Genomic DNA, 26,295 nt, shown 5'->3' with positions numbered 1-26,295 from the left:
GAGTTAGTTTGCTCTGGAGGTGTCACTTATCACTGGACCCGAAGGCCAAGATTTAAAAAACAAAAAACTGAAAGTTCGGATTTGAAATCTATATTTAGACAGTTAAGTACTTGGCCTGATTTTCATAAATGCTAAGCGCCCATAAGCAGCTATGTCTCTGGGGCCGGGTATCACTTTGAACTAGGAAGGTATTCCAGAGACCCAAGGATTTTCTTCAACTGCACATTCTCAGTTTCTGTAATTTAGAATCCTAAATGCAGGCTTATTATGTCAGAATGTTCTGCTTTTATTTCATATGTGTGCACTTTTGTGCACGTACAAGGGAGAATTTGGCCGAGGTGTACATTTTTCATAAATTACATATTCTCATTGCTAAATTCATGTGCCATTCCTTCTATGTAGCACCCAGAAACATGCTATAATTACAGTAATAGATTTATCATTTTATAATTGTTTCCTTTTGTTAATAATGAGAAGATTTAAAACCATTTCCTTTCCTCTAAAAAGCAGCACAGTGTTTAATAGCTGAATTTCCACATGCTCACTCACCAGCATGGGATCTGTGATATCTGTCTGTCTACCTATATATATTTTGTTGTGTGAGAGAGAAGGTAGAAACACGGGTAGAAAAGACTTGTTGAGGAAAAGCTACATTAAAGATTTGGGTTTTACATTTGATTCTGAATGTGTTGAGGCCTTTGACTATATAGTGAATTCCACAGTGTAGGTCCAGCTCCTGTGAATTGTATTTCCAACCACCTAAGTTCTGCCTATTTAAAAAGAAAACTGAAGACCAAATACATAAAGTAGCTACTGTAAGATGACGCTTGTCCTTAATAGTCTGAAGTTGTCTGTTGCTGCATGGACCAAAAGCAGAACTGTTTTTCAGTGTATGCAAAGAGTGGGAAGCAAAACACATGGGAATTAAAATAGGTACTTTGGCAGCAAAGAAAAGATAATATTGCACTAGCGGTGCTGTTCTAATGCCTTTGTAATGAGAGCTGAAGCGCATGGGCCATTTTCGAGAACAAGAAGGCCATCTGCTGGTTGAGTCTAAATTTTCATTGTATTGCAAAGGTCTTTTTTTGCCTTTAGTATAAGAGAGAAATGTTCAGGATTCTGGACGTGGATTTTAGCCATTCAAGTCATTTTGTGGCTGAAGGTTTATAGACTATTCAAAACATTTAAGTGTAAACAATGATTGTGTTTGTTTTACCTCAAGTTTCATTAAGCAATAATGAATATAGTTATTGTTGCTGCTTATCTGAGAAGAACAGCAGTAAAATAACTTTTACACAAATTACACAGCTGTTAATATAATTAATTAAAATTAAGCATGTGTCAAATTGACAGTGAGAGCCAAATTCTGCTCTTAAACAGGGTTGAATATGGGATAACTCTGTTGGGTTCGCACTGGGCAGGCCAGGTTGGCTCAGCTGGGCTCCTCCAGAATCCATCTGTGGTGGGTTGTATGTGCCCATCCTGGTGTGAAACAGGAAGGAGTTAAATCCCTTCACTAGGTAGAACGGAGGAAGATGACACTTAAAGACTGACTGAGCTGATAGACCTGGAGCAACACACTCACAGCTGTCCCTTCTAGCAGCCTAACAAGTCACAGCTACCAGTTTTAATCTCCAGGTCTGGCAGTTTAGGTAAGAGTCAGCTTTCTCCTTGTTGCCTGGGAAAGGGGTTTAACCCCTTCCTGGTTCACACATGCTCCCCATTCTAAGCCATCACTGCTACCAAGCAAACTGCTGTACTATTTTGGGGAAGGGAGTCATGACTGGCACGTTTTTAGAATATGGCACAGTTCTCAAACGTCCAAAAAAAAAAGTCATTTTACGTCACTGTCAAGGTTCCTTCCCCACTCTGAACTCTAGGGTACAGATGTGGGGACCTGCATGAAAACCTCCTAAGCTTACTTTTACCAGCTTAGGTTAAAACTTTCCCAAGGTACAAACTATTTTATCCTTTGCCATTGGACTTCCACTGCCACCACCAAACGTTTATCTGGGTTTATTTTATTAGGAAAGCGTTGTTTGGAAACATCTTTCCCCCCAAAATCCTATCAACCCTTGCACCCCACTTCCTGGGGAAGGTTTGATAAAAATCCTCACCATTTTGCATAGGTGACCACAGACCCAAACCCTTGGATCTTAAGAACAATGAAAAAAGCATTCAGTTCTTGAAAAGAAGAATTTTAATGGAAGTAACAGTAAAAAAGAAGTAACAATAAAAAGAATCACCTCTGTAAAATCAGGATGGTAAATACCTTACAGGGTAATTAGAACATTAGAACATCTCAAAACATAGAGAATCCCTCTAGGCAAAACCTTAAGTTACAAAAAGACAAAAAAACCGGAATATCCACTCCATTCAGCGCAACTTATTCTCTCAGCCATTTAAAGAAATCATAATCTAACGCATATCTAGCTAGCTTACTTACTAAGTTCTAAGACTCCATTCCTGTTCTGTCCCTGGCAAAAGCATCACACAGACAGACCCTTTGTTTTTCTTTCCCCCCAGCTTTTTAAAGTATCTTGTCTACTCATTGGTCATTTTGGTCAGGTACCAGCGAGGTTATCCTAGCTTCTTAACCCTTTACAGGTGAGTGCAGCTAAGGGTCCACTGAGCTGCGGCCTCAGCTCTACCATGTATTGGTCTGTAGAGATGCTGTACCCAAGGCAGGCCCTTTCGAAGTTTTCTAAGAAGGCCTCGGTATCATCGCCTGCCTTGTAGGTGGGGAACTTTCTGGGATGGGAAGTGGTACCTGGAGAAGGATTGCTAGGGTTTGTTGGTATATTCTGCTGAGCCCTTGCCTTCTCCATCTCCAGTTCATGCTTCCTCTCTTTTTCCTTCTCCAGTTCTTTGACCCTTGCCTCCAGTTCTCTTTCCTTTGCCTCCATAGCTTTCCTGTGAGCAGCCGCTTGGTGGTGTTCTGCCTGAAGTTTTAACCTAAGCTGGTAAAAGTAAGTTTAGGAGGTTTTCATGCAGGTCTCCACATCTGTACCCTAGAGTTCAGAGCGGGGAAGGAACTTTGACATGGTGGCAGAGCTGTGGGATTAACTTAAAATCATTTTGAGATCAATTTGAGATTTTTTGAACCAGAAAAACAGATTTTAAAAGGAAATTTTTAAAATCCTTTGGGCTGCTAGAAAGCAGGTCTCCAACTGGAAATAGCTGGAAGGTTTTTTTTGCTTTGCTTTGGGGCCAGAGCAGAGACAAAAGGGAATTATCTTTTGTGAATTGCAGTTTTCTCTACCTAAAGGCAGAGTAGTTAAACTCCTGCAAGGAAATTCACAAGTCTTCACAGACCTGAAGTTTTTTTTTTACCTGAAAGTAACTTGAGGGGTTTTCTTCCTATTTGCCTGGAGACAAAGGTGTTATGGGTTGTTTGTTTTTTTTTAGGATTTCTCTGTAGGCTGACAATCACTGTCAGGGAATATAGGTATCATATTCAGCACAGCAAAATTTTACAAACCAAGTCTTTTTTTTTGTTTCTTTTGGTTTTCTGTCTAACTCTCGGGTGTAAAGTTAGTTAAAAACAGAGAGGTTAGGATGACAGAGTCCACGGCTCAACAAAAGCTGGAATTAGCCAGATTTGAGGCTGAGGAAAAACAAAAGGAACATGAAAGACAGATAGAACTCATGCGGATGGAAATGGGGGCAAAGGACAAAGAAGTGGAAGTCCAAGGGCAAAGGGTAAAATAGTTTGTACCTTGGGGAAGTTTTAACCTAAGCTGGTAAAAGTAAGCTTAGGAGGTTTTCATGCAGGTCCCCACATCTGTACCCTAGAGTTCAGAGTGGGGAAGGAAACTTGACAGTGATTATCAAATCTTAGTTTAAAAAAAAATTGAATCTTTTCTACATAAAAAAAAATACCACTTACATGAATACCCAGTTGGCTTCCTTCTGCAACAGGACTTCCTTGGATGATGTGTTACCCCTAAACTATGCTTCCCCTGGAGCATTAGAGCTGAGCAGAGCCAGACAGTGAGACCTTTATGGCCCTAAAAAGAGGTTTTGAGTAAGTTACTTCGTAATTTCTTCATAGGCTGGTTAGTGGGATATTGTATATAACTTGCTCAAGTAAACAGAACGTTGTGTTGTCCGTTCACCTAGAAGGGTCTGATTCAAAGCACATTTACAGCTGAATTTAAAATTAATACAGGAGTGGCCTCTATCAGAGGACCCTCAGTAATGTGACCTTATGCTGTCTTTAACTGTTACTTTGGTACCTCCATATTTTAGGTCTCAGGGTGAACAATGGTCATTACTCTGAGGTCCTTCTTATAGAAAATTGAGCCAATTCCTGCCATAGTACTGCAGGATCTATATGAGTTGCAATAACTTACACCACCAAGTAAGTGAAGGACAGAGGAAGATCACCTCCTACTGGGAAGTTAGTTAATAGCTGTGTTATGTGGCTTTTGGGTTGGTTAGTGGATTATTTAATTCATGTTGCTGAAGTAAAGAGAATAGTTTGGATTGATACTTGTGATTCGTGCTTAGCATTATTTTGACACCTCCACCATTCTGCTCAACAGAATGACAATATTTATTACTTGTGTGTGATTCCCTACTAACACAAAAAGGCAAGGCATCGTGACTGCATCATTTCTCAACTGCTGTTTCTAGCTTTGGATGTGTGGGCCTGATTCTCACCCCATTGAAGCTACTGAGTATTTCAGTGGGGCACCAGGATCAGGTCCTCTGCCACAGTTGCAATACCGTTTCACTTTCTTTCTCCCCTATATGAATGTTGCTATAAACACAGGGCAGCTTGTAGCACTGAGGTCACTGGTCTGCACGTGACATAACAAATGACTTAATGGTACCTGCTGATTATGCTTGCCACTCATTTTTCTCACTGTTAAGACATCATAACTGTATAATGGGCTTGATCCTCCTTCCATCGACCAGACATTTAAACAAGCTGTACTATCTGCAACTTGAATGCTTCATTCAAGATCAAGATTATCTGGTCTTGTGGCTTTTGCTCAGAGTATCTTCTGTACATATAATGTTTAGGTTTTAGGGGTTTGTGTTTGATTGGGTTTGTTTTTGTTTTTTACACATTCAGCTTTTATCTTTGCTGTTGGGATTTTTTTTAAAATAGTTTCTGGGGTAGTATGATTTATCTCCATGAATTACATAGCCCAACTCTCTAACCTGCTGCAGATACCAAAATGCAATTCCTAAACCATTTTCTTGCCAGCTAGATTTGTTTCTATTCATGTCACATAATCCAGTAACTGATGGACAGTATTCTCCTAGGAATTGTTTTATAGTTACTCAGTTTTGATTTCAAGGACTCTGTCCATTTTCACAAACTCCCTAGAATATGGATGCAGGTCACACACACACTGGGAAACTCTAAATTATGATAATGCTTAAAAATAATATTTAAACAAAAAGAACTCTATAGATCAGGCCACGATGGCTTTAAAACTGGTAAAATCCCAGTTTAGGACAGCCATAAAAGTATGATCATGGACTGAAAAATTTTATGCATAGTTTTAACCCAGACTATTTACAGCCACATTTCTAAAACCCCTAAAAATGCTTTGTTTCGGAAGTGCTAGTATCACCACACCCGTTGAAATAAAAATGATACTTGTTCTGTATATTATTATCCTATTATATATTATGTAACAAGATTTTCAAAGGTAGTCTTAATGGTACTCTGGTGGAGAATGACTACAGATCATAACAATTCCTTTTTTAGTACTTCAGGTTCCTTAAGTTCCAAAATATTCTTGATGGTTTCTTTTTATAAATGAATTTGATTTCCTTTTCTATGACCTGTAATTACATGTCAGTAGCAAACCAAATTGCATATCAAACTATTGTATTCTGCGATTTCATAAGTTTGTGTCTAAGTTGCATGATATTCCTTTGTCTTAATTTTTTGCTTCTGTTGTATTTTACAGTTCAATTTCACCATTCAGTATTGAGAGCACAAGGCGCCAGAGAAGGTCTGAGTCCCCAGACTCCAGGAAGCGGCGCATCCATAGGTGTGATTTTGAAGGATGCAACAAAGTATACACAAAAAGTTCTCATCTGAAGGCTCACCGGCGGACACACACAGGTAGTACTTTGCTGAGAATATAATAATAATGCTTAGTACTTATACAGCATTTTATATCCTCAGAACTCTTTACAGAGTTCCTCATGACAGTGTTGTGAGGGGAGATACACTACCAGTAAGTGAATGTAATAGTTTGAAGTAAGTGAAGGTTATAATTTTACGGGCAGGTACACTCAGAAACAGGTTGCTGAAGTGGCCAGAGACAGAAACAGAGGGGAAGTGTTGACTGTTGAATAGGGCATTAGGCTAGGAGTCAGGAGACCTGATTTCTGTTCCCAGCTCTGCCAGTGGGCACGCGACTCTGCCTTTGTTTCCCTTCTACCCTTTGGGGGTTTTTTTGTCTCTTCAGATTATAGGCTCTCAGGAGTAGGGAGTGTCTTTTACTCTGTGTTTGTACAGGGAGGCATCAATGTCAGTCGAGGGTTGTAGGCATTACTTTAATACAGATAAAACATAATATACAGTAATAACAATAATAATTAAATGACTTTGCAAAGGCCATGGAGGTAGTCAGTGTCAAAGCTGAATGTTGTGATACTAAAGAACTCGGGATAGAATTTTTTCAGCAACATTTTTAATGTCTTATAACTTCAGATCTAAGCATTAAAACGAAGTTGACTGCCAAAGCATCTGCTCTTTTCTGTTTAATCTCTCAGTGTGTCTAGGGCAGGGGTGGGCAAACTTTTTGGCCTGAGGGCCACATTGGTGTGCAAAACTGTATGGAGGGCTGGGTAGGGAAGGCTGTGCCCCCCAAACAACCTGGCCCCAGCCCCCTATCCTCCCCCTCCCACTTCCTGCCCCCTGACTGTCCCCATCAGAACCCCTGACCCATCCAACCCCCCCTGCTCCTTGTCCCCTGACCGCCCCCTCCTGGGACCCCCCTCCCCAAATCGCCCCCTCCAGGATCCCACTCCCTATTCAACCCCCCCTGCTCCCTGTCCCCTGACTGCCCCGACCCCATCCACACCCCTGCCCCCTAACAGGCCCCCCGGGACTCCCACGCCTATCCAAACCCCCCTGTTCCCCAACCCCTGACTGCCCCATCCAACCACCCCCTGTCCCCTGACTGCCCCCCGGAACCCCTTACCCAACCCCTCCACCGCCACACGCGCCACCGCCACCCCTTTACCGTGCCGCTCAGAGCAGCAGGAGCTTGCAGCCCCGCTGCCTGCACAGTGGTGTGGCTGTGGGGAACAGCAGGGGAGGGGCTGGGGGCAAGCTTCCCAGGCCAGGAGCTCAGGGGCCAAGGAGTTGTTATAAAGTTATTATAACTACTTAAATTAGCAGTAAATACAACTCCTTAGTTAGAGCTTATGAATCTCTGGCTCACAGTCCCATGATCAGACGACTAGACCATGTCCACTTTCAGTACTTATATTTCTTTCAGTTCATCTTGTGACAGATGCAGCTAGTTGGGAAATGGGAAGTTATGATCTAATGATAAGATGACACTACAGTACACTTTTGACATGGAAAAGTCTTGTATTAATTTAGACTTGATGTATCTGGCACAAACTATCTCAGCATTTGTATGTGTTGGAAAAATGTATTGTGGAAAAGAATAACAAATTTCCATTTTCCAGGTAAAATCTGGGGACCAGTTCAAACTTGTTAGAGAAGTGAAATCATTAACACGTCTGCATCAGTTTTCCCAATAGGTCTATTTGGTGGGTGGGATTGCCACCTTTTGTTGAAAGCAATACTGAATCAGTCTCCATCCTTATCCCCCCTACTAAAAAATACTTCTTAAGGAAAGAATCCCCTCCCAAAATGGAAGAAAAGCTCCAGTGGCCTGTTAATTGTAATCAGCTTTTCTTCTAGGCAGGTTGTGCTCTTCTCCGCTTCCTGTAACTGCCCATCCCTAGCCGCATTCCTTATATTTTGTTTGACTGTCCTCCCTCTCAGTTTACTCTTGTTTGCTGTCCTCTCTTAATTCCGCTCCCTCCTCCCCTCCGCACATACACACATACTCTGATCCCCCTTCAATCTGATTCCAAGTTGATGGAGGTGGCCAGCACCTCTGAAAGTCAGGCTGGTCACATATTTAGGGACCTAAAGCTAGGCCCCTAAGTTTGAAAATGGCATTAGTATCTAGAATTACTTTTCAGTAGCGTTTAGGGCGTAAAGGAGTCTTTGTACCTGTACCACATGACAACTGCTTTGGGGAATCTTGTAGTGATCTTTTTTGCTGGTTTGTTCCTTCTGAAAATATCTCAAAGAAAAGTACCACAAAAAAACTCACAGCATGTACACATGTTGACTACTTTATACTGTTATGCTTCTATCTGTGCTTCCATTTACACAATAAAAATTAAACAGAAAGAAGGTGAGTATCAAATTTAGGCAACTAGTTTATCAGATAAGAAATTCTGCAATGTGTTGTTAAAACTGAACAGGTTTACAAAACACCTTTCCGGTCTCTGTGAGAAGTTCACATAGTCTTCCTTAAATGCAGCATTGACTGTGAATTTACAGTAGGTATTAATCTCATCTTGCATTTATATCTTAGTTTTTACCTTTGCCTCAGGCAAGCTGAGTCAATTATTTATGTATGACCCATAGCAATTAGTGTGCAGTATTGGACAGGTATAAATGAATTCTTACAGCCATGCACACAAGGGTGAGCAAGTTCTTTTTGATAAAAGATCACAGAAACTTGGCATTGTATAATTTTAATTTTTCATGCTGTATGTGTTGCGCCATTTGATCTTGCTACAAATAATTTAGCTGAGCAGAATTGGTGTGAAAGCTCCTTAATATTTATTTGTACTGTTGATATATCTTTACAGCAAATGAAATAGATACATAATCATTTTGATACAGTAAACTTTTAAAAATATTTTATTAAGGAATTTTGACATTAAACTATAGTTCTTTTCAATTTAATTTTTAAAAAGGAACTGTAGACAGTAATATCATATCATCTTTTACCTGTGTGACCTGGATACTTGAAGATGCCATCAGTAGCAAGTACTGTTCACCAATGTTACTTCAAATGCTAGTGTAAACAATTAACTCTCATTCATGGCTATTGAATCCACTAGGTGGTGAGCTTGAATAAGAAATTGTTTCTGCAATTAGAAAATCACAAAACATTCAAACTGATCTCGCTATTAAATTAGAACATTTCATAAGTCACCAGTACCAGCTATCAAATTTATCTTTTCAGTATCAGGTTTTTATTATTATTTTGCCAAATCATCTAAAAAGGTTAGAAAATATCAGGTATGATGGGAGCCTGAAGGGCTTGCAGTCAGCGTGTGCTCAGATTTATCATCTCCCTTAAGAAGAAGAAGAAACTATGAGAAATCAGATGACCTGGGTTTTCTCAGGCTAGTTTCTGTCTCACTGAACTCACAGAAAACTGGTAATATGTGACTCTTCAAATGAGTAATCTTTGTAGATCAGAAGGGTGAAAGCACTCTACTGTATTCATACCCAAAGTATGTATTCATTGCATTCTACCTATGTACTTTTATGGTCCTAATCCATGCAATAACTGAGCAGCATCATTCATACCTACCGTGGAATTTAATTGCGTAAAGTTGTGAGGGGTGGTTAACTGTGTGGTGGCAGTAGTGGTGTTATTTTATTAGAACCTCCTAAGGAGGCAAACACCTGGTGATAGAAAGTAACTTGATATGAGGAAAGGGGGAGGGGAGGAAGTCATTATTTTTAAAACGTTTTAATAGGTCCTACAGAATTAAATTTCCTTTACTTCTTCAAAGTTTTCCGCAGAGTTGGTTAGACATTTCAAAATTAGAATGTTGATGAAATTTTTCATTGACATTTCAATGGGGAAAAAACGTATTTTCCGGAAAATTTTGCTTCAATTTTCAGTCAGCCCTAGTTTTTAGATCTTTCTCTGTAACTAGAATGGGGCGCAAATGTCAAATGTTACAAATTTTTGACCAAAAAAATTGTGTGTGAGGGGGGAGTTGTGCAAAGTTTTTCACTTTTGTGTGAGTATGTTTTTATCTCCTCTGTAGAAGGATGGAAATTTTGAAATTTCAGAGAAAAGCAGGAAAATATTGCAAAAATGTTCAGAGTGTATCATCCGTCTTCACATTTTTTTCCAAACAACTCTAACTAAAATCTAGCTGTGCCCCAAGGAACATGAAGCTGATATTTTTAAAGTGTTAAGACAAAAGCTATATACTTGGGTAGGATTCTTTTTCTCAGGACAAATCCAAGACTTCAAATTATCCTCCATTTACAAATTTAAATAAGTATGTAAGTATCTTCAGGGTTGTTTAGGCTAGCTGCCATAGCATGGCAGAGGAGATGTTACATGTATTGGGGCCTTTGGGATGGAGAGAGTTGTGAGATGAAGAAACACTGAGGTTCTTTTTCACCCACAGCAGCTTCACTTAACTTTGTTTTATATGTATGAAATAAATAATGAAATATAGAAATATCAAAAGAGTCACTGTTAGTATTACTGCAGGTTTTCCTGGTTGGTTGTTGTGCTAGTCTAGGGGAGCAATCCTGTATATTGGCATCTTTGGAAATCTAATGTGCTTTAGCAGCCTTTCTGCACTGGTAGAGTCTTTATCTCAAATGTGGACAAAGTTTGTGTACTGCTGTTTACAATGTGGCTGGCAACTTCTCTCCCCTGTAACTGAGAGGTGTGATCTGTAAAAACTACACTTGCCAGCATACAATGTTCCATCTTGATTTAAACAGCCACTCCACCTATATCAAAGTTGGTCTTTGCTTATTAGGGCCTATAATTTTCACAGGCAACATTGATTAAACAGAGAGAGTGAGAGAGAATGTAAATCTCATATATTTTTTTAATTTAAAACCCAAATAATCCTCAGGACTCAAAATGGGCCAAATGTGAAGGTACATGTGAAAATCAGGATATGGAGCAGTGCACTGAGGAGCCAATGGTAGCAAGGTTGATACAGGTGCTAACGGCTCAGGAAATGGAGCTGATTTTTGCACACATGGCCCAGAAAATACAGGATTCAAACTGGATTTTTCCATGATTCTTTGGCTCATCTGTTCCAGGGAAAGCACGGCTTATGCCCACAGCTTCCCACCCCACACACCAAGGAATAATGTGGTGTGAGCCATGCAGAGCTGGTGAGTTTTTCCCACAAAGTAAGGTCTTAGGCGTGGCCCTTCGATGCTTCCTGAGAGTACCCAGGGTTGTGAGGCACTAGGGTTGCCAACTTTCTACTTGCACAAAACAGAACACCCATGCCCTGCCCCTCCTCCAAGGCCCTGCCCATACGCTGCCCTTTCACCAAGGCCCCACCCCCTGCTCACTCTGTTCCTCCCCTCATTGCTCGCTCTCCCAACCCTCACTCGCTCATTGTCACAGGGCTGGCTCCTGGGGCTGGGGTGCTGGAGGGGGTGAGGCTCCAGCTAGGGGTACAGGCTCTGGGGTGGGGCCAGAAATGAGGAGTTCAGAGTATGGGAGGCAGCGGGTTGGGGTGTGGGAGGGGTGGGCTCTGGTCTGAGGGTGTGGGTTCCGGGGTGGGGCCAGAAATGAGGGGTTCAGACTTTCAGGAGGGGGCACTGGGCTGGGGCAGGGGGTTGAGGTGTGGGGGGGGTGAGGGCTCGGGCTGGGTATGAGAGGTCAGGGGTGCGGGAGGATGCTCCGGGCTGGGACCAAGGGGTTCGGAGGATGGGAGGGGGATTAGGGCTGGGGCAGGGGATTGGAGTGGGGTGCAGGCTCTCAGCGGCGCTTACCTCAAGCAGACAGTCAACGGCCCAGTTGCTGACCAGAACTGCCAGGATCCCTTTTCAACCGTGTGTTCTGGTCGAAAACCGGACACCTGGTCACCCTATGAGGCACCTTGCTACCACTGGCCCTTAGCGCAAGGAAGTCTTGTCTGTGTCTGCTGTGGGTCCACTAGTCCCGGGCAACACGAGCACTCCCTTCTAGGCCTGTTCAGGCCCCACTCTCTATACAGGTTAGCGATAGGCACACTCCAGACCCTGAGCCCTCTGACTGTTGACCTGGAGTGTCCAGCCTCAGGTCTACTGGACAAAGCTTTGCTGCTTACAAAGGAGCAGTACTCCCAGCTTACAGTTTCACATCAGATCACCGTTCTGCTTGACACACAGCATTTAGATATGTTTCTAGTGAAAGCAAGTAAAAGTTTATTTAACCAAGTTTAGAGAGACAAGTGACAGCAAGTAGAAGTATTGGAAACAAATGGTTACATATAAAATAAAATCAGAACACACATTCTAGAACCTAGACTGACTTAACTAGATGCTTTCCTGTTTTATAGAGCCCTGCTCACCCAAAGTTCTTCCAGCCATTTACAGCCCGGCTTGGCTGTGATCCATTCATGAGACATTCATGTCAGCTTGCCTCCTTGATGAAAGATCCCGGGTGTCTTTGCATCCCCAGATATATCAGAACAATCCATTGTCCTTATTCATAAGCAAGACATCCCCCTGCTGGTTGTTTTTTCCTGAGTACTCCTTTCTTGTAGATTTCAGTCTCTCAGTCAGCAGCTGGCTCGCTATGCAAATAAGACTATAAGAGGGAGATAAGCGTCTGTTACCCCCTGCTTGAAAGGAACCTGTCCAAGGTATGTCACTTCCTGGTTACCTGCCTTAAGAACATAATTATCAGTACAGACAAATAAATATTAAATATTATCAGTACATACATTTCACAATGACTGTGAGGAGCAATAGGCTACTGGCTCTTGGCAGAGATCTCACAAGTCACCCTTTCATGAATTATTACACATATATCTGACACAGGGGACCTCTGTAAAATCCTGTGCACCCTCTGTGCCCTCTGTCAGTTGTCATCAAGAAGTCACTGGGTCAGAGACACTGTGCTCATAATTTTTGCCTTCATTTCAGGTAAATCTTATAGTACTTTGATGGAGAAATTTTCAATTTACACTGGTTAATATTTAACTTTACAGATTTTTTATTTTTTTATTTTTCATTAATATAATAGCAATGAGCAATAAGGTCAAATAGGTGTCTGAACCTTGGAGGGTGGGGGTGAGGGTGTGTCATTGATCAATAGCATCACTCAGATTTGAGAGTAAATACTTATAGCCTTAGACATAATGAAGGCCATTTTTCAGTGTTGGGCTCTTCACCAGTGTTATGTGGAGACACTAAACTTTTCAGCTATGCATTTGTGTACCTGAGAAAGTGCCTATATTTCCTATGACAGAAGTTGTTCCTTTTCAGCTAGTTTGAAATGCCAGCCAAGTAGAGAGAGGGCTAGTGAATACATGGGTGTTTTGTTTAGTCTGTGCTTTTTCAAACTTTGCATTCCTCTCACTCACTGTTGCTCCATATATTATTTTAATATGAAAGGACACCTGTCATTAGTCTTTGTTCAGATTTTCCTTTCAGCGTTTCAGAGCAGACTTAAGAAATAGGAGGTACCAAAAAAGTTATTTTTGCTCTGTAGGTTTTAAAACTCCATTTACTATCTGGTTTTTTTTTTTTTAAGAATTGTAAATGCCTTTTGCCAGCTGTACATGACAGAAATATATTTATTGGCTTGTAATCCCTTCTTTAGACAAATATTAAGAGGAAGCATTATCCTTTAGATAATCCGTTTGGATTTGGTTTTAGTTTTGTAGGGTTTTGGCCTAGTCTAAAATTAACACATCTCTTTTCCCACTCCCTCCCCCATGCATGTCTTGCCTGCTCCCTTAGCTCCAGTCCTGCAGCCCTTCATGTGAATATACCAATGGGTTTAAAGGGCTGCAAGACCAGGCCCATATCCTGGGCTAGAAAACTGGAAATTTAAATAAACAAAACCAATTTATAAATTACTGTATTTTAAATAAAATAGGAAGTTATATTTGTCTTGGGTTCACTTTTATTTTTTAAGAAAGACTTTCTAAAATTTAGTGCAAATTCAATAAACAGTAGAGTTTTTCACTGTGGAAACCAGTGCATCTTATGGAAGTCCCCACTTGTAGGCTTCTGGTTCTTTCTTCAGGCTGCTGCAGCATGGAAGATAGCCAAATTCTTTTATTGAACTGGGCTCCTAGAGCCTGATCCTGTTCCTATGGGAGTCAGTGGCTTCACTGTCATAGGATAGGGCCCATAATATTTAAAAATTAGGCATCAGATAACTCATGAAATTGACAATGGGCTATGGGGACTGACTTCCCAGTTCTACTGCATCCCGGGTGGTTAGCATCTAATAGCCTGATAGGGTACATCTACTCTGCGATAAAAGACTCATGTGACAGCCACGGCTGGCCCAGGTCAGCTGACTTGGACTGATAAGGCTCAGGCTGCTGGGCTATGAAATTGCAGTATAGACATTCAGGCTCGGGCGGGAACTCCAGCTTTGGGACCCTCCCCCCCACGCAGGGTCTCAGAACCTGGGCTCAGCCCAAGTCTGAACATCTTCACTGCAGCTTTATAGCCCTGCAGCCTGAGCCCCGCAAACTTGAGTCAGCTGACCCAGGCCATCTGTAGGTCTTTTACTGAAGCGTAGACACACCCATAGCCTGGGTGTAATGAGATGGATCTCTTAGTCCAGTTCCTCATGGGCAGCAGTCCACATCACAAAAAGCTAGTACTTCCAATTCTCATCATACAACCTCTCTGCAGACAATTAAATTATTTCATTAATCTGGAGGTGTTTGTGAGCACTAAATTCACCTTAAGCACACACAAAGCAAGGGAATAATTATTCTGCATTGTAAGTCTGATATGGGGCCAACATGGAAAAGTGCCCACACTTACTCCAAAGCACTTTGTTGGGAATGATGTAGGAAAGTGAGTCTAATTTTATCTGTGATTGCTCTTGTCTCTAGGTTATGAAAAATATTTGCAGCAATGCCTCTTGACTTTGTAAATATGAAATGCATAGGGGTTTTGTCTGTGCATGGCACAAGGAAATACTGATTTTTGTTATGCAGAATAAAATCTTCTCTAATTTATCACTTAATATTTTACCTTCCAGAACTACAGTTCTTACAAATTCTCATGGCCAGATTGTAGTCCAGGATGCACAGCCACAAAGCAGCATAAAGGACAGTAAAACCCCTCCACTCTTACACACACCCATGGGTATGTCTACACTATAATTAAACACTTGCTGCTGACACATGTCTGCTGACTCTGGCTCGCTGGGCTTGGGCTACAGGGCTGTTTAATTGTGATGTAGACATTTGAGCTCCAGCTGGAGCCTGGGCTCTGGGACCCTTCCCCCTCATACAGTGTACATCAGAGATGCCATGGCTGTCATACAAATGATGGTTGGAGACAAATTCCAAACCTCTGATGTACTAGGGGCAGGTCCTGAAAGGACCTGATAAAGCTAATTCTGTAAGTGAAGTCTTTGACAGATATGAGAATAGTAACTCTGTGAAAACTGCAGAAAGACAATGCTGGACAGGATATAAGGTTGGATGCAAGAAATACTAGATGATTGGTGGATGCCCTTGTGCCTCCATGGAAAAAGTTTCTAAACGTGGTGTCCAACAAGAAGTCACTTGTAAAATTCCTCTGTGAATATATCATTCCAAATGCACCTGAGAGTGTAGGAACACACCCAACACAAACACTCCTTGCTGGAGGCTTTTCCAATGGGGAAATAGCAAAGTCCATCACCAGTAGAGGTGCTGAAGAAGCCCAAGACTTGCATAGTACTCAGGAGGAAGTGGACACAAGGATGCTTCTGAATGTTGTATGTGCAGCCTGGCTTTTGGGTCTTTTGGTGTCAAAGGAATCATAGTAATTAGGTCACCTGATAGAGATATTTTGGTCCTTGCTGTTCACTACTTTCCAAAAATGGAACACATAGGTAGTATGTGGATTGAAACAGGCACCGGTATTACCAGCACAACTGACAAGGGTCGCTTTATATCTGTGTGTGCAATTTGTGATGTACGCACTCGTGACTTCAGCAGCACACTGCCTGCTGTACACACATTAACAGGATATGACTCTGTGTCATCCCTATTGGATTTTGGGGGCAGGGGAAAGGAATGTGTGTTTAATGTTGTCAAAGCAAAGGTATCTTACCACTTCAGAGATCTTGCAAAATTGGGAGAGAGTGATGGACAAACTGCAATTTCTGCAGCAAGGAAATTGGTAGCCATGCTGTATGACAAGACCGAGAAAGAAAAGGAGACCCACAGAGGCCAGAATCGCTTGCCTTTCAATCTCGCCATCAAAAGGGACACGTCACTGGCCAAACTCCCCCCATGTGATGACAGTTGAAGAACATGTCCAAAGAGCATCATGAGCAAGCCAAGATTTAAATGCCTTTGCACACAGGTGAACCAGATACGGGATCACCATTGCAATATGGATGGCAAAATGTGGATGATGAATTACCGCCTGTGTTCCTTTAGGGTCCAATGGTACCTTAACTTCTACAAGATCATATTTGGGCCTATACCAGTAGGTGTCACTGCACAAGAAACTGAGTCTGTAGTTGGAACAATCTTCCCTGCACACAGTGTGCATCCAAGGCAATGAAGACTGCGGTAACTCTCAACAGAGATCATAAAGATGAACACGGTGATGATAATGATGTTGACTGGAAATGTCACCAGTGCTGTTACATTTCAGTAATACCTGTACAAATTTATTATTAGAGTTTGTTGTTGTGGTGCATGGAGGTCACAGAGAAATTAAATTTTATGTCTTGAAATAATAGATAGGGTCATTAAATAACAAATGAATGCAAATATTTCAAAGTAGTCATTTTAATGTGTTAGTGGTGTCATTGTTTATTCCCATTTCTAAGGTAATGGCACCACTTGACAGCTCCACATGATTCCTCATCTTGAAGTAGATATAATAAGCTTTCAAACGATGCATGATGTGCATGTGTGTAGAGTGAGTACACTTAGTCATTCAAATTGGTGGTGTCTGCCACTGGCCTATTTAATGAGACTGTGAATAACTTGGGACAGCGCCCATCTCATTGTTCTGTGTTTGTACAGCACCTAGCAAAGTGGGGTCCTGATCCATGGCTAGAGCTCCTAGGTGCTACCACAACATATATAATAAGTATTGTAGTTTAACATCTTGAAGAGACTTGCCTGGCCGGGATCTGATCCTGCAAATGCTACTGGGAGTGTTGCAAGATCAAGCCCTTGTAAATTTTAGAAGATTGCATTTATTGCCAGGCAGAAGTACCACTTCCATTCTCAAAAAGAAAAGGAGTACTTGTGGCACCTTAGCAACTAACCAATTTATTTGAGCATAAGCTTTCGTGAGCTACAGCTCACTTCATCGGATGCATACTGTGGAAAGTTTAGAAGATCTTATATACACACAAAGCATGAAAAAATACCTCCTCCCACCCCACTCTCCTGCTGGTAATAGCTTATCTAAAGTGATCACTCTCCTTACAATGTGTATGATAATCAAGTTGGGCCATTTCCAGCACAAATCCAGGTTTTCTCACCCCCTCCCCCCCACACACACACAAACTCACTCTCCTGCTGGTAATAGCTTATCTAAAGTGACCACTCTCCTTCAATGTGTATGATAATCAAGTTGGGCCATTTCCAGCACAAATCTAGGTTTTCTCACCCCCCTCCAAAAACCACACACACAAACTCACTCTCCTGCTGGTAATAGCTTATCTAAAGTGACCACTCTCCTTACAATGTGTAAGGAAACCTGTCACTTCCATTCTGTGAACACCTTGAATTCTCTAGAAAAGTGTATTTTCTTCTGCAAAACTTTTGAAACCTTTATAACTTTATTATTACCTTTGATTTAATAATTATTGTCACTCACATTAGTGTTTACTATGTGTTAAGCATCAGCAATGTGATTGGCACTGTGCAATAGGTAAAAGATAAAAAATCCCTGTCCCAAAGAGTTAAGTCTATCTGTCTGTCTTAGAGTATTATATAGGTCCTATCAACATAGTGAGTCAAAAACCTGAAGAGTCAAAATAAAGCAGTGATGGTGCAGGGTTTTGGTTTTATTCTCCTCTCCATTCTTCTGATACAGACACAGTAAGTTGGGTATAACTTTGTGCATTTATTTCCCCACATTATGAATGGCTTCTTGTGGGCAAGGCAGAAGAAGAGATGTTTTAGGACAGTTTGAAGGAGAGAAGGGTGGTGAGTTGGCAAATGAGAACAAGCTGGTCATTGTATGCATAGAGGATAGTGTGAAACTATGCACAAAGACAGGAGCCAATAAATATGAATGATTGTGAAGTGGAGGGGACACAGTGGATATAATAACAAGTAAAAGCCATGCTATAGACCGGGGCAGAGTAATACAGGTGAGAGCAAGAGCTATATGTAGAGGGAACATGTAAAGATAAGGAAACATAAAAGTAATTGACTTTGAATTGAATTATCAGTGACTGAAAATATAAATAATAGCATTAAGAATTGTCAAAAGCATCATGAAATTCCCTCTGTTCTATTGGATGTAGATTTTATACTTACTTTTAATTTGGGGAAACTGTTTTATCCCAATTTGCACATGGAGAAACTGATTCCCTTTCCCAAGGTCACACACTGAGTTAGTGTCAGAACAAGGAATAGAACCCTGAATACTAAGTCGTATGCCCCAATCAATTATGGTAGATTATGCTCCATCTCAGTCTTATAATTTAGTTTCCCAAACTTGCTCAGCTGATATAAAACACACGCCCCTTGTCCAAGAGAGATGCTGTTGTCATGCTGTCTGGAGTGGCTCACAACCATGAGTGTCTACCTCAGGGCAGACTGTCAAAAACAGGACAGATACCCCAAACTAGTGGTGTGTTCTGTAATTAGATTTCACCAAGCCAGTAAAAAATGTGAACTCCTGAATCACTATAACCATCCTATCATGAAGTCACAGACAGTCCCCTTAGACTCTCCAGTCTATCTTACCACCAGGACAAACCGGACTTCGTGATAAATGGTTATTTACTCTGAAATCACACAGTGGTCAGGAAAAAGAAAAGGCATACTTGTGGCACCTTAGAAACTAACAAATTTATTTAAGCATAAGCTTTCGTGAGCTATAGCTCACTTCATCGGATGCATGCAGTGGAAAATACAGGGGGGAGATTTTATATACACAGAGAACATGAAACAATGAGTGTTACCATACACACTGTAACAAGAGTGATCAGGTAAGGTGAGCTATTACCAGCAGGAGAGAGAAAAAAAAAAAAACCTTTTGTAATGATAATTAAAATAGGCCATTTCCAGCAGTTGATAAGAACGTGTGAGGAATAGTAGGTGGCGGAAATAAACATGGGGAAATAGTTTGACTTTGTGTAATGACACATCCACTCCCAATCTTTATTCAAGCCTAATTTAATGGTGTCCAATTTGCAAATTAATTCCAATTCAACAGTCTCTCATTGGAGTCTGTTTTTAAAGTTTTTTTGTTGAAGAATTGCCACTTTTAGGTCAGTAATCAAGTGACCAGAGAGATTGAAGTGTTCTCTGACTGGTTTTTGAATGTTTTAATTCTTGACGTCTGATTTGTGTCCATTTATTCTTTTATGTAGAGACTGTCCGGTTTGGCCAGTGTACATGGCAGAGGGGCATTGCTGGCACATGATGGCATATATCATCTACCAGCGTGGCCCACCTTGATTATCACTACAAAAGATGTTGTTGTTTTTTCTCTCCTGCTGGTAATACCTCACCTTACCTGATCACTCTCGTTACAGTGTGTATGGTAACACCCATTGTTTCATGTTCTCTGTGTATATAAAATCTCTCCACTGTATTTTCCACTGAATGCATCCGATGAAGTGAGCTGTAGCTCACGAAAGCTTATGCTCAAATAAATTGGTTAATCTCTAAGGTGCCACAAGTACTCCTTTTCTTTTTGCGGATACAGACTAACATGGCTGCTACTCTGAAACAATGGTCAGGTTGCTTCCAGTCGCAGGATACCAGACACTTACCCTAGATTGGTACCCTAGATCTTACCAATCCTTATCAAAGTGAGTACGTGAGTGAAGATCTGAGCACAGGGAATCAGGATCTGAGATCTGTAAGTTTAATTCTACCATTCACTCTTTCTTTCTAGGGCCTTGAGAAAGTCACTCTCTGCCTCAGTTTTCTTATCTGCAAAATAAAGATAATACTTACTCACTTAATAATACTGACCTCCCCGGTCTGTGATGAAGCCTGATTATTGTAAAGCAATAATCATTTTTAAAAATAGGTTTATAAAGCACTTTGAAGAGGGAAAATGCTTTAAGTGCTGTTGCTTTTCATTAAAAATTCAAAACTTTTTGACGCTACTGTTTAAAATTAATTTGAATAAAACTTAAACGATGTCATTTTTTTGCCTTTATACTGCTTCTACAATCTGTTGTCTTCCTCTGGGAGTGCCTAAGGCAGCAAATTCTACAATGGCCATTTTGTTGTAAAGAGATTCTTGAACTGTTCAAACACTTTACATTTGTTGGGGTCACTCCCAAACTTAGTCATCTGTTGTCACTGTCAATTTGTGAATCCCAGCCCAACCGCTGTGTCAGTGTGGGTGTGGTGGGACTGTACTCTCCCTTTTGGAATTAATTTGATGGTGATATAAGCACTGCTGCTGGATGACACAGGTACTCCACACTGGGCATTTTGTTACAATTACACTGCAGCAATAACTTCCTAAACAGTGAGAAGTAATTGTAAGCCTTTGCCATGGATTTTCAATATGGCCCCGATCCTGCAAACACTTACACACGTGTAACTTTATTCACATGAGTAAGCCAGGGGAAACACTCCTGCGTTTGGCACCTTCTCACCATTCCCAAGAGGAATCTTCCTGCAGTCGTATGTTTGATGCTGTCTCAGCTGAGGCCTGTGGGCTTGCTGATCAACTGACAGAAGAGCAGATTGAGCATTCAAAGAAGCCTTTTCACTATTTGACAAAAATGGCAATAGTGCTATAACAGCAAAGGAATTGGTGGCAGTGATGTGGTCATTTGGTCAAAACCCAACAGAAGCTGAATTACAGGATATGATCCTAGAATTAGATGCCCTGATGGCAATGCAACAATTGATGTTCCAGAATTTCTGACAATGAAGGCAAGAAAAATGAAAGATACAGCGTGTGAAGAAGACATTAGAGAAGCATTCTGTGTGTTTGATAAGGATGTCAATGCTTATATTACCGCTGCAAAACTTCATCATGTGATGACAAATTTTGGAGAGAAGCTAGCAGATGATGAGATAATTAGGGAAGCGGACATAGATGATGATGGTCAAGTAAATGACGAACAATTTGTACAAATGATGACAGCAAAGTGAATACATCATATAGAACATGCATATATAGATCAGCAATGTTACGGATATGCATGTTTGTAGGACCTAGGTCCATGTTTGTCTGGGTCTTTTTTTAACTTTCTAGGGCCTAGATCCTTAGGTCCTTACTCAGGGAATACTCCCACTCATAGCAGTTAAAGTACTGCCTGAGTAAGAACGGCATAAATATTCCAAGCGATTGCTCTAGTTTAGTGGGGCTGGGCATGTGGAGATTCTGCCACTACTTCTGAGGTAAATTGGTTCTAGACCTACTTCAGTTGCATTATTCTACACAACAGATTATGTTCTCTGGGGTAAATTTAGGCCTCAGTTAAATCTGTGCAACTCTACTCAAGCCAGTTAGGTTACATGGGTATAAGAGGGCAGCATTTAGTCCCCTGTTTTAAAACTCTTCTCTTTCAAATCAGACTCAATTTTCAGGTGTTTTGATTATGTATTTTTTTCTTATCAAAAACAGAATTTTATCATTTGGCTATTTCACAAATCATAAAAGTTAGAGGTGGAAAAGACCTAGGTGATGCAGCCCATCTTACTGCCAATTCATATTATTCCCTACAGCATATTTTCTAGTGCATTCAGTCTAATTTTTAAAATGTACACTATCATCAGTCTTTCAAAATTATGACTACTGTTGTAAGAAGGGTCCACAGAAGAAAGGTGAAAAGGATGAGAAGCATGGGAAGATTTCCATGCAACAAGAGATTGAAAAAATTGGGGCTGTTTAGTGTAGAGAGGCAAATAAGACAGGACATGACACCAGTGTATAAAACGATGAATAGGATAGAGAAGTCCATCCAGGAATCCTGGCTTATCCTTTCTTATCATATAAGAACAAAGGAAATCCAATGACACTGAAAGGCAACATGTTTAAATTGAAAATTGGGACTTTTCCCCCCCACAATGGAATTACTCTGTAGAACTCATTGACGCAGTTTATCATTGATTCAAAAAGCACAGGAAATTGATATATTAGGGCTATCAAGTGATTTAAAAAATTAATTTTGATTAATCACAGTTTTAATCTCATTGTTAAATAATAATAGAATGCTATTTACTTAAATATTTTTGACGTTTTCTGTATTTTCAAATATAAGCTCGGGACTGGGGGTTCTGGGCTTCAGACTTGCTCGGGGTTTCAGCCTCCCACATGGCACCAGCCTCCAGTCTTCAGCCCCCACACCGCCCGCGGCACTCCAGGCTGGGGTTTCAGCCCTCCTACCACCTACAAAGCTGTTGAGGCTTCAGTCCCCCTGCTTCCCACAGAGCTCTGGGCTGGGCCTTCAGCTCCTCATGGCGCTCCGGGCTGGGGCTTCACTCCTCCTACCACCTCCAGAGCTAGGACTTCAGGCCCCCTGCTGCCCATGGAGCTCTGGGCTTTGGGCTTCAGCCTCCCTGCTGCCTCTGGAGCTGCATGCTGGGGCTTCAGGCTGCCCACGGAGCTCTGGGCTGGGACTTCAATGTCCCCTCCACCAACACCACCACCTTTGGAGCTCTGGGCTGGAGCTTTAGCCCCCTTGCCGCCGATGCCTCCCTCCCCACCCAGAGGTATGCGATTAATGTGCTAAAAAAATTAACACGTTAATTTTGTTTTCAGTTAATCACAGGCGATCAATTGACAGCCCTAATATATATAAATTCATATGGATTATTAGAACAGTCACAATTAAAATACATAAAACCTCTTTTTACAGGACATAAGCCAACCACTAACTGCCTGAGGGTAGAAAGAAATTTCCCCAAAGGCAGGTTATTCCATAATTGTTTACAGGGGAATTGAAACATTTGACAGCAATCCCTGTTCCTGGGAAAAGCTTCAGTAGAAAATCACATCAGTATTGCAGGGGAGAGTCCGTATGACAAAGAGATCCCTTTTGATGCCAGGGGCTCTCCCCTGTTCACAGAATTTCATGAAATAGCTATTTTAGGGTATCTGAGTGTCTGTGAATGGGGAGAGTGGGGGAGCACTTTCCTTAGGTGATTGATCTTATGGAAGTGGTCAGGTTAGATGGGAGGAAAGTGATTGTTTAGGAATTCCGGGGGCTGGGAAATAGCTGAGCATAGGAGATAGGTTGTGAAAAGGTAAAAGCTAGATTTTGGCTAATTGATTGAGCATTGTGGTCCTTATTCAGTACATGCTTAACATGAAGTCAGTGGGACTTAAGCATGTGCTTAACGTTAAGTATGTTCTGAAGTGCTTTGCTCTGAGAGTAAGATGGGTGGGGAGATAAATCATTTAATAACAATAATTAAGATACTTGGGAGGGTAGCATCTGGGCTAGGGCAAGGGATGTTTTGGACAGATATTAAAAATATTTGTGTTATTAATAGAAAGTAGAAATGACTAGTTCCATTTTGGATTTGAGTCATACCCGCAACTTATTAAACATAATTAACCTTTCCAAACAATAGTAGAGTTATTTTGGACAAGAAAATTGACATTACTGACTAGAGGCTTCTCCTCCCACAATGGTCCTTTTTCAGTCCTGCCTAATCCATTTAAACCATACATTGCACGATAGTAGTCATGCTGCAGAACTCCACCAGCCACTTCTCTAGGACTAAAAGTGCACTCTCATTGAGGTGCCTTACTTTTGCTCATATTTTCTTACCTATCAGATTTCAATACAAAAACCAGGAAGCCTGAAGGTGGAACAGGACATTAGGAGCCAGGTCATCCCAGCCCAGTAGGGGAAAAATTTTGCAGCTTCATTGGTTTTTTTAAACTCCATTGATTCACAGGGTTGCACCAACATACCCTCTGTGGCTCAGGTTTCTTCCTCCTTTTCCTATCCTCTCTTTTTTCTTCCATTCCTACCCATAGTTAGTCAAAGAGGAACGGGGTGATTCCAGGCTCATTCCCAGTACCTGTTTTTCCAGGGCTGAGCAGGCCAAATTTAACGGGAAGGAAGACTGGCTGCTGCAGCCGGAGTACTCCTCCTTCCACATCTTCCACATACTTCTTACCTGCAGGGTTGTCACCTTAGGGAATGCCCCAGTTGGAGTGGTTCACTACTTGTCTCTGGTATGTCTCCTTCCTAGTTGAGGGCAGAAGCCACTTCCCCTGGCCTTCCTCCTTCGTCCAAGTCAAGAGACATTGGGGCCTTTTTGTGGGAGGGAGGCTGTGATGGGGGAAGGCCCTGAGTCTTACAGAGCTCTCAGGAGCTTCAGGTAATCTGGATATGATTCAGAAAATCACCCACACTCTGGCTTAATGTACTGCACTTAGACTACTGTATCCCCACTTTGCCTTGGAAGCCTCTACTACCACAGGAACCAAAAAGGTCTGTTTCAGTTAGTCTGAATGAAAAGAGATGTACAATGTGTTGAGGATGGGGGCACAGTGATGGAATGACACATGCTGTAGTTAGAAATCATTCATATGACATGAGGTATAGATCTGCCAAGTCAGATGGAATATTGTACATTTGTACAGCATTCCACACCAACTGTTTGTGGTAAGGGGGTTTAAGAGAGTTCCGTGGCAAATCTGAGTACGTTTTGTAGCACTTTGTCATTGGCAAGAACAAGTAGCCAGCCATCTGTCATTTAGCTCATGCTCATACACCTCGTTTTGGTGCAGAATTTCCAGAGCCAGATGCCATGGACATCCAGAAGACAGTAAATATTCAGCATTTTGCATGCAATGGAGGATCACAGAATTAGATTGACAAAGTTCGTATCCTCATTGTTGCCTCCAGCTATGTATTGTAACCAAGTCAAAACGCAGAATACTGGATTGTCTTTGCAGTAATTGTTTTACTTCACCATCAGTCGTCAGAAGCAGTGAAATTGTCGTGTGTTAGCTGGCATATAGGTATAGTATATCCTAGATGGTTTGCAATAGGTAAACTCTAATTAGCTCAAATGTTGCTACTGCTATACGTATATATGTGTGCAGCATATGAATTCTTTATAAAGTCACATGCTGCCATTTCATCTAGAGGTTTCAGGTCTTATCCCTCTAAAACATGGCAACAATATTCTAAACTGGGAAATCAGTGAGATTTTTCCTTTGAAATTATAATGTGCTCAGCAAGTGTTGTTGACTTTTGGAGAGACACCTGCAGGGAGGTGGTGTAGGGGGCCAAGGTAAGTGTTCTGTCACTGTTTTATGTAATTGAAGTAGTATTTTGCTACTCATTTTGCTCAGGATTCCAGGGAGCCTAAATATGAACCAGAACAAGAGTGGCAGATGGTTTCTAATAAAGAAATCATTGAGGTAGAGATGCTTTTTTCCTCATAACACTGCTTGTGGCTGGCTGATTTAGCAACTGCAACCACAGTATACCTGATGAGTTTCAAAATTCTAACTCAATTTGCCAGTGGAGTTCCTTAAAGCACACATTTATGTGTACAAAACCACCCAAGATGGATTTCTTTATCAGTTTTTGATGCACACTAGACTGCTGAATATGGGAGATACCCAAGAGCAGTTAACATGTCACCACAGAGTGCTGGGGTGGTGATGAAATTACCTAACTTTGTGGCCTATAAGAGGAATAGAAATGGGTTTGCATAACAAAATTATTAATTTGTAAATGAATAAAATAGGGTTGTTTTGAATTATTCTGCTGGTATTGTATTGACTTATATAGAACCTGTATTATGCAGTGCAACTTTACTTTTTTAAGTACAACATTTTCCAGAGCATTCAGAATTGGTCTCACTCGGATCTCATTGAATTCACCCTAACTGAACAAGAACATGGAAGGAGCCTCGAGCCTCCCTCTTTTTCTGTTTCTTTTGAGAAATATATTTTATTTTTATAGACTTTATAATGTGCTAGTAAATGTTCTGTTGTGTGGTTTGTAAAAATGATGGAGCCTTTCTAACGAGAGACTTCCCTTTAGCAGTCTGCCTTTGAATGGAAACTGAGGAGAGTCTGCTATTTTGAGAGCAGGCGTGGACTGAGGAAGTGCAGGCTAAAAGGATTGCACTGTTATAATGGCAGTGCTTGCACAAAGCTCTGTCCTCAGAGTG

General features: G+C 41.2%; 1 protein-coding gene and 1 pseudogene across 3 annotated transcripts in view; both read left to right on the top strand.

The window, feature by feature from the left end:
* KLF12 (KLF transcription factor 12) overlaps positions 1-26,295 on the top strand; it is a 367,692-nt gene that overhangs the window by 336,317 nt on the left and 5,080 nt on the right. For both annotated transcript variants that reach the window (XM_084622607.1, XM_084622608.1), the window contains one exon: positions 5,934-6,091. In XM_084622607.1, coding sequence (XP_084478733.1) covers positions 5,934-6,091 — 158 coding nt within the window. The remainder of the gene's footprint in view (positions 1-5,933; positions 6,092-26,295) is intronic.
* LOC311517649 (calmodulin pseudogene) lies at positions 20,963-21,297 on the top strand (annotated as a pseudogene). The gene has a single exon. The product of its transcript is annotated as a calmodulin pseudogene (transcript).

Source organism: Lepidochelys olivacea (genome assembly GCF_965140295.1).
Source record: "Lepidochelys olivacea isolate rLepOli2 genome assembly, chromosome: 1".
Taxonomy (NCBI): domain Eukaryota; kingdom Metazoa; phylum Chordata; order Testudines; family Cheloniidae; genus Lepidochelys; species Lepidochelys olivacea.
The sequence above is the reverse complement of the archived record's forward strand: the minus strand, read 5'-3'. Positions and strand labels throughout refer to the sequence as shown.